The sequence below is a fragment of the Berghia stephanieae genome, chromosome 3, assembly GCF_034508935.2.
Source record: "Berghia stephanieae isolate SIO BIC M18660-M18661 chromosome 3, UCSD_Bste_1.3, whole genome shotgun sequence".
NCBI classification, from domain to species: domain Eukaryota; kingdom Metazoa; phylum Mollusca; class Gastropoda; order Nudibranchia; family Aeolidiidae; genus Berghia; species Berghia stephanieae.
The window spans coordinates 21,514,529-21,523,986 of NC_088362.1; the positions used below are offsets into that span (position 1 = coordinate 21,514,529).

The following is a 9,458-nucleotide window of genomic DNA, read 5'->3' on the forward strand; positions in this document are numbered from 1 at the left end:
TATTAAAGGATTTCTCTTACACCTCCAGATAATTGATAGTAGAGTAAAATCGTGAATAAATTATATGTGTAAATAAATCAATAAATTCCAATTATATAGTTTCAAATTATGGCAAGTTTTTAATAAAGAAACAAATTGTTTTATGATTTAAAAAGATTAAATAAAAACAACAAAAAAAAAACACAACAGAAACATCACTATCAACAACAACAGCAATATCAGCAGCAACAACGGCAGCGACTTTCAAAATAGAAACAGAGTGAGAGAACATATCTCTTGTCATTGTCCCTCAAAAAAAAAATCAACTTCTCATTAATAAAGGACACAAAAATATGGAGAGCCAGCTGAAAAATAAAGTCGCCATAATTACAGGAGCCAGCTCTGGCATCGGTGAGGGTACGGCTGTTCTTTTCGCCAAACGAGGAGCCTCTATCGCTCTTTGTGGCAGAAACACAAAGAACCTGAACGATGTAAGAGACAAATGTAAGAAAGGGAGCAGTAATCCCACTGCCCGTTTCATCACCATTGCCGGAGACATCGCTGACAAAGACGTCCGGGCTAAAATCATCAACGACACTGTCAAATCCTTTGGTCGTCTCGATTGTTTGGTACACTGTGCTGGTCTTGCCACCGCAACGGACAGGTTAGCTTCCTTAACGCTTGAAGATTTTGACATGGTGTTAAACACAAATACTAAGGCTACTTTTTTCCTGATACAAAAAGCTATCCCTCACCTGGAGAAGACGAAGGGGAGTGTTGTGGTTTTGTCTTCAATAGTTTCCACAGTGCCCAACCCGTCGTTACTCGCATATTCCCTGTCCAAGGCCGCCGTGGACCACCTCATAAGGATGTTAGCCGCTAATTTTGGACCTCAAGGTAAGACTAATATTTGTAGGCCATCGTCTGAAAACGGCACTTTGTCGGGATGAACAGTGTGATGGAAATTCAATTTATAGACACAAACATGACACTTGGGGTTAGTTTCTCGTCGTCTTGGTGGAGAATAAGCATTATTTATTCCATTGCACACAAAAAAAAACCAAAAAAATAACTTGAGCTTTTATATAGCGCAATATCAACTAAACAACAAAGGGTCCCTGACCAACAAGAATACGTAACATGTAGAACGAAACAAGACGCCTATTAGGCGATATTACAATTTTATTTCCGATAGAGACGACGCTTAACGGCCAGGTACTCATTTGAATTTGAGTAAAAAGCCTTTTCCAAGGACTCAACTATGCGCCGAGCGAGGGTCGAACTCAGGACCTTCCGGTCCGAAAGCGAATGTATTACCACAAGACAACATAGCGCACAAAACACGCGAAGTTAGTATTTCTCAATGTGTTTTTCTAAATTTTCTTTCCGTGAACCTATTCATGCCAAAATGATTTCGTTTTTGGACGGTGGATCACACAATATGACAGAGACAACGCTGTTAACGGCCAGGTACTCATTTTACACCTGAGTACCGTGAGAGCATGTGACAAAAGAGCCGAGCGAGGCTCGAATTCAGAACCTTCCGATCCGAAAGCGAGTGTCATACCACTAGACCACATAGCCGCACACAATAAAGAAAAAATTTGAAAATCTTTAAGTATTGAAAATGTGACCCTTTCTATCGTGATGAATAGGGCCCCGAAAATTAGATAAAGTAAAAAAATTGTTTGAGAAATACGAACTTTAAGTGTTTTGCAATTCAAGAAATATAAATTATTCTATTCCATAACGAAGAAAAACTAACCTACAGTTCCATGTTTGTGTCTATCAATGGAATTTCACCTACAGTTCTATGTTTGTGTCTATCAATGGAATTTCACCTACAGTTCCATGTTTGTGTCTATCAATGGAATCTCACCTATAGTTCTATGTTTGTGTCTATCAATGGAATTTCACCTACAGTTCTATGTTTGTGTATATCAATGGAATTTCCATCACACTGTTCATCCCGGCATATCTAGTACCGTTTTGAGACGGTGAAGCACAAATAAGCAAGGGCGAGCAACAAGATTGATTTTTGGGTTGGAATCTATGTGCACATATTTTGCAGGTCTGAGAACCGGACGCAATTATGGGCCTGTTTTAACATTGTTGTGATGGAGAATATTTTTCGTTGATTTGAGAGTATTGCCATTAGAAGAGAAATCTATAATTGTTAATCTTTTCTCGTATGACATGTATTCAAACGGAATGTGTACATATTTGCAGGTCTGATAACCCAAATTGTTGTAATGGCAAAAGAAATGTGTTTCAATATCATGTCATGTTTAAGTTATTGAAAAAATATATTATCCTAGTAGATAGCATTTTAGAAGATAAAGATTTTTATATGTTTATTTTTAAGGTATTCGGTTCAACATGGTTCGTCCCAGCTTCCTGAAGACCAATATGCTTCGAGGTTATGTAAAAGAGAACCGCAGCATTGAGGACGCCAACAAGATGACGGAAGAAAAAGTGGCCAAAGATCATCCACTTGACGGCAGGATAGGCACCGTAGAGGAAAACGCTAAGGCCATTGCTTTCTTGGTCAGTGACGAAGCGAGTTACATCACTGGAGTTGACTTGAAAACGGACGGTGCGTCCAGTCTAAAATCTCCTTATATGTAGGTTTCGATCCGTTTTGGATTGAAAACGAAGGAAATGAGGCATAAAGTAAATAAATTATTAAAACGAGCCCATTCCTCTCCAAATTGTGTTAAGAACGTCGAGCTTGATATTCAATTTTAGGCTCAATTCAGACGAATTAAATAAGAATGAATTTTGTTTCTTAAAGTTGTTTTTTTTAATAACTATAAGTATTGAAATGTAAGCTCAAATTTATTAAACGAAGACAGATACTGATGACGTTTCAGGTTTCCCCTTTATCAATAAATCGATGAATGAAACACAAAGGACGAATGAGAGATGTGTGAATGGCGTAGTTAACGTGAATAAACAAAAACAATGATGGGGCAGGAAAAAGAATGCCCCTCAATTAAAAATAATTTGTATTCATCTAGTCCATCCCGCTATAATACCAATACAGTACTCCTTGGGTTCTAACGAAAGAGTGATAATGGAGAGATTTCAGATGGGAACAATACGGACAATGGACGTTTCGGGTACAAATCCTTCGTCAGCACAACAAAACAAAAAACAAAAACAAAAACAAGTATAACAATACATAACATAGAGAAGGTTTACAACGAAAAAGAAATAACATCTCCCAAAACTCCAACTATACATTTAACTGCTTCCCTTCCTGCCAAGGACCCTGTCCAGGGAAAGAACAAAACCACATAATCTCATTCCAAGACAAAGACAGAAAGCCAGTTGGGAAACAGATATAGGGGGATAGAAGACAAAGTAATTGCCGCCCTGCCCATTATGGGAGGTCAAGAACCCAACCCAGAAGAAGAAGAAGAAGAAGAAGAAGAAAGAAGAAGAAGAAGAAGAAGAAAGAAGAAGAAGAAGAAGAAGAAGAAGAAGAAGAAGAAGAAGAAAGAAGAAGAAGAAGAAAGAAGAAGAAAAGAAGAAGAAGAAGAAGAAGAGAAGAAGAAGAAGAAGAAGAAGAAGAAGAAGAAGAAGAAGAAGAAGAAGAAGAAGAAGAAGAAGAAGAAGAAGAAGAAGAAGAAGAAGAAGAAAAGAAGAAGAAGAAGAGAAGAAGAAGAAGAAGAAGAAGAAGAAGAAGAAGAAGAAGAAGAAGAAGAAGAAGAAGAAGAAGAGAAGAAGAAGAAGAAGAAGAAGAAGAAGAAGAAGAAGAAGAAGAAAAGAAGAAGAGAAGAAGAAGAAGAAGAAAAGAAGAGAAGAAGAAGAAGAAGAAGAAGAAGAAAAGAAAGAAGAAGAAGAAGAAGAAGAAGAAGAAAAGAAGAAAAGAAGAAGAAGAAGAAGAAGAAGAAGAAGAAGAAGAAGAAGAAGAAGAAGAAGAAGAAGAAGAAGAAGAAGAAGAAGAAGAAGAAGAAGAAGAAGAAGAAGAAGAAGAAGAAGAAGAAGAAGAAGAAGAAGAAGAAGAAGAAGAAGAAGAAAGAAGAAGAAGAAGAAGAAGAAGAAGAAGAAGAAGAAGAGAAGAAGAAGAAGAAGAAGAAAGAAGAAGAAGAAGAAGAAGAAGAAGAAGAAGAGAGAAGAAGAAGAAGAGAAGAAAGAAGAAGAAGAAGAAGAAGAAGAAGAAGAAGAAGAAGAAGAAGAAAGAAGAAGAAGAAGAAGAAGAAGAAGAAGAAGAAGAAGAAGAAGAAGAAGAAGAAAGAAGAAGAAGAAGAAGAAGAAGAAGAAGAAGAAGAAGAAGAAGAAGAAGAAGAAGAAGAAGAAGAAGAAGAAGAAGAAGAAGAAGAAGAAGAAGAAGAAGAAGAGAAGAAGAAGAGAAGAAGAAGAAGAAGAAAGAAGAAGAAGAAGAAGAAGAAGAAGAAGAAGAAGAAGAAGAAGAAGAAGAAGAAGAAGAAGAAAGAAGAAAAGAAGAAGAAGAAGAAGAGAAGAAGAAGAAGAAGAAGAAGAAGAAGAAGAAGAGAAGAAGAAGAAGAAGAAGAGAAGAAGAAGAAGAAGAAGAAGAAGAAGAAGAAGAAGAAGAAGAAGAAGAAGAAGAAGAAGAAGAAGAAGAAGAAGAAGAAGAAGAAGAGAAGAAGAAGAAGAAGAAGAAGAAGAAGAAGAAGAAGAAGAAGAAGAAGAAGAAGAAGAAGAAGAAGAAGAAGAAGAAGAAGAAGAAGAAGAAGAAGAAGAAGAAGAAGAAGAAGAAGAAGAAGAAGAAGAAGAAGAAGAAGAAGAAGAAGAAGAAGAAGAAGAAGAAGAAGAAGAAGAAGAAGAGAAGAAGAGAAGAAGAAGAAGAAGAAGAAGAAGAAGAAGAGAAGAAGAAGAAGAAGAAGAAAGAAGAAGAAAGAAGAAGAAGAAGAAGAAGAAGAAGAGAAGAAAGAAGAAGAAGAAAGAAGAGAAGAAGAAAGAAGGAAAGAAGAGAAGAAGAAAGAAGGAGAAGAAGAAGAAGAAGAAGAAGAAGAAGAAAGAAGAAGAAGAAGAGAAAAGAAGAAGAAGAAAGAAGCAGAAGAGAAGAGAAAGAAGAAGATTGAACCATGCGGAACTTACCGCCGGCCAAGGACGGCCAACGTTTGTGCGGCTATGTGGTCTAGTGGTTGACACTCGCTTTCGGATCGGAAGATCCTGGGTTCGAGCCTCGCTCGGCGCATAGTTGAGTCCTTGGAAAAGACTCTTTACTCATATTCTCTCAACGCACTCACGTGTAAAATGAGTACCTGGCGGTTAACAGCGTTGTCTCTGTCGGAAAAATAATTGCATTTTCGAATAACAAGCGTCATGTCTCGCTCTTTATGTTTGGTATTAGGGGTTTTACAACGCTTCCAACACTATTAGATCAACATCACTGTTGTTGATTGGTAGTCTTGTTTTGTGTTTTGGGGTTTTTACAGCGCTTGCGACATTAATAGGTCATTTCAGCGCAAGTAAATGGCGGCTATGTGGTCTAGTGGTATGACACTCGCTTTCGGATCGGAAGGTCCTGGGTTCGAGCCTCGCGCTCGGCGCATAGTTGAGTCCTTGGAAAAGGCTCTTTACTCACTTTCTCTCACCGTACTCAGGTGTAAAATGAATACCTGGCCGTTAATAGCGTTGTCTTTGTCCGAAAAATTGTAATATCGCCTAACAGGCGTCATGTCCCGTCCTACATGTTAAATGTTGCTGTTGACCAGGGACCCCTTGTAAAGCGCTTTGAGCACAATTAGTGGATATTGCGCTATATACAGCTCAATTTTTTTATTTTTTTTTAATAAGAAGATGATTGGGGTAAAGTTATTAGATCAAATATTATACGTTCAACATCCCACCTGTCTATCAATATCCACATCCTTGCGGGTGCAAAATATGTGTCACTGCATGACATAATAAGTCGGAAGGTGAAAATTTTGGTTTGCATTTTTTTGCATTTTCTGAAAGAAAATGTTTCCATAGCACTTTAATCTTTATTTGAAGTAAATCGTGATTTTTCATGAAGTTGTGGTCAGATGTATGGGAAATATAACATATTATATTACATAAATAAATAAATTCCTTTTATTAATCCCATGGGGGAATTTTTTCTTTAGGGTCTATTCCAAAGTAAGACAGGGATAACCTAGGTGTCAGCCGCAGTGTAGCGCCGCAAACCGAGCTAGGGCGAGGAGACTTGCTCAAGGCCAAACAGCGCAGCGGGTATTCGAACCTGGTACCATGCTCCCTAAAATGAAACCAAGCTTTAGTCACACGAGTTTCTAATTCCTAAATAGAATACTGTCTATTGATTAATTAATTTATTCAACGAAGCAGAGAAAATTCGATATATCCATATGAGTCAAATGTTGACACATGATACAGTTGACTTCACTTCTAATTAAACATTCATTCTGGGTGAATCTATTATCATTTAAAAAATAACAAATTAAAAAAACACTTGAGCTTTTATAAAGAGCAATATCCACTAAACGTGCTCAAAGCGCTTTACAAAGGGTCCCTGACCAACAGAAACATGTTAACATATTATAATAGAAACATGACGCTTGTTAGTCGATATTACAATTTTTTTAGACAGAGACAACGCTGTCAGTGGCCAGGTACTCAGTACGGTGAGAGAATTTGATTAAAGAGCCTTTTCCAAGGAGTCACCTATGCACCGAGCAAGGCTCAAACCAGGACCTTCCGATCCGAAAGCGAGTGTCATACCACAAGACCACATAGCGCATACAAAAATATAATTTTAGATTTAAAAGTATGCCTTCCCACCACGACATCATAAAATATCGCCGCCCAGGCATTCCACGAAGGAATATAGATAATTCATCAAACAAGATGTATGATGTCAACAGGAATCACCATGTTGTCCAAGTGAGCAAATTGGGGATAATAATCTTTCCCAAGGAAAAAGTGGGGCTCAAACCCGTGACCTTCTGGGTCACAATGCAATGCCTTAACCACTCGGCCACTTCGCCCCCTATTATCATAAAGATATGGGAAAAGATCGATGTGTAACATAAAATAAAAATTATTTGCATTATATGTAAATGACTCTCGTTAGTCATTAAGTGTTGACGTTAGGTTTTAGCGTGGTATATCATTATTAATATCAAATGTTAATTATCAAAGTGAATGATTCTGTTAATTCATTATTGTATGGGATGCGTGTACTAATGTATCATTTATTAAGACGAGCTTATAGGCAATTTGTAACATTTAAAAATTCTTAATTAAAATTACGCTCTTCTCCAACGGCAAAATTATATTATAACTATGCCCAGGCATTCTGTGAAGGAATATTAGATAAACCACCAAACAGGATGTCTGATGTCATAGGTATTATCCATGTTGTCCAAATATATCAAATTGAGGGGTAATAAACTTGCCCAGCCAAGGGAGAAAAAAAATTAAGTGCCTGAAGCGTACTCGAACCCGGGACCTTCTGGGTCACAGCGCAATGCCTTAACCACTCGGCCACTTCACCCCTCCCCAACTCAACTATGCGCCGAGCGAGGCTCGAACCCAGGACTTTCCAATCCCAAAGCGAGTGTCATACCGCAAGACCACATAGCCGCACAACATTAATGTTTTGATAATATCTTTCAAAGTTCAGTTTTAAAAGCAACATCCATTGTATATAATAATTTGACAATTTTAGATGCGGTCATACGATACGTTCATTGTTTCACAATAAGTATCAGGTATCGCTTATCATGTACCCATCTCTCGAAGGCCCGCTAACTCATCTCTGGTATTGCATGAACGTCTAACAATAGAAGAAGGGTTATTTTAGATGTAGACAACAAACATAAAATTGGGTGCTATACGTTTACGTAAAATACTCACAATATCCAACACACAAAACTACGTATACTCGTAAACGTTTATTGTCTGATTGATATAATTTAGTGAGAACTAATCATTACAATGGCTGTCTAAAAATAATAACGTAGAGCTGAGTGACATCAAAATCGTTCCAGCTATAGAAGATGTGTATGGGACCTTATTTTACGCTATTAATTAAATGTTTTTATTGCGTAATAATATAGCGTGCACTTGAGAGCGCTGCCATTATACGAGAAGAAAGAACTAGCGTTTGATTGCAATGACACAACTTTGGCACTGCCGATTTAAAGCGGAAATTATAATTTTCCTTTGGGCACGCAAAAAGGCGTCCTTTGAACATCTAATTTATGATCGATAAATCAATGGAGTTAACCATATAGATCAACTAGTTTTGTTTACACCTAGGTGTATATATTTGCAGTTCTGATAACCGAGTGTTTTGCTTTGACGGCGCTTGCAAAACAATTAGGTCATATCAGCGCTAGTGAAAAAGAAGAAAACGGGATGGTAAAAAGTTCTAGAATTACAATTAAAACACCCAAGAAAACGTAAGATACAGGGGAATTAGTTTAAATAGGAAACAGATGTACATTCCAAGAGCATACTATCAGTGTACCTAGTTTGAGATCACCTAAAGTCTCATCCAGACTCAAGCACAGGCCCCCACTTAGAGAAATACACTCAAATGTTTACAAATTATTATACAGTGTATATATTACACACACAAAAATTAATACAATGCATAACGGATAAATGATTTACAAGGTAAAGAATATCATCTCCCAAAACTATAACCATACATTCGACTGTTTCCCTCCCGGCCAAGGACTCCGCCCAGGGTCACGACAAAACTAATCTTATTCCAAGACAAAGACAGAAAGCAATTGGAAAACAGATAGAGGAGGATAGAAGACAATAAGTACCTCCCTGCCCACTATGGGAGGTCAGAAACCCCACCCAGTGAAACAACTTTCGCCAGGCCAATAATAAATAATCAATCAAAACGCAATATACAAGAAAGGAAATTATATTTATGCTTTAATTACAAAATAGACATCAGATTTTTAAATTGTATGAAATAAATAAAATATTTGTTGAAGTTTACCCATAAATTACAGAAAACAAAGAATGCTGGAAACTCAGATTTTATGAGGCAATACTAACTTACAACATTACATTATGCATAAGTATAGCGAACAGAACATGCGCTCAAAACACTGAGCAAAATAATAAATACGGAGTGGATTCTTTAACTTTAAGATGTAATTTCTGCTAACTACTATAAATTAATATTTATTGAAGACATCCACATAAAAAAAATGACGAATGACTTTCGATCTCGTTTAGTAATAGCTAACCTCTAGCACGCCGCTGTTTTTGTTTTGTTATTTTGTTTTGTTTTTAAGGGTTTTACGGCGCTTGCAATGTGCAACACATTTAGGTCATATTAACGCCAGTAAAATGGGAGAAAATTGGATGAGTAAAAACATTCTAGATGTACAATTAAAGGGACTTGAGGAACAAGTAAGAAGTAAGACAAGGGGAAAGGGCTCAAATAGGGAACAGATGTAGATTCCGAGAGCACACTATCAATGTACGGTACTTAGTTTGAGGTCACCTAAAAGTCTCACCCAGACACCATCATAAGT

General features: G+C 37.1%; 1 protein-coding gene across 1 annotated transcript; it reads left to right on the forward strand.

Moving 5' to 3' along the window:
- Nucleotides 1-6: 6 nt before the first annotated feature.
- Nucleotides 7-2,841, forward strand: LOC144969492 (3-oxoacyl-[acyl-carrier-protein] reductase FabG-like). The gene is made up of 2 exons (XM_078908621.1): nt 7-876; nt 2,345-2,841. The coding sequence occupies exons 1-2, from the start codon at nt 333-335 to the stop codon at nt 2,605-2,607; spliced, it is 807 nt and encodes a 268-aa protein (XP_078764747.1). The 5' UTR covers nt 7-332; the 3' UTR covers nt 2,608-2,841.
- The last annotated feature ends 6,617 nt before the right edge of the window (nt 2,842-9,458 follow it).

Excerpts from the sequence above, each read along its gene's own strand:
- LOC144969492 (XM_078908621.1), top strand. The coding sequence starts at position 333 with ATGGAGAGCCAGCTGAAAAATAAAGTCGCCATAATTACAGGAGCCAGC. Across the intron at positions 877-2,344 it reads CGCTAATTTTGGACCTCAAG|GTATTCGGTTCAACATGGTT; the intron begins GTAAGACTAATA and ends TTTATTTTTAAG.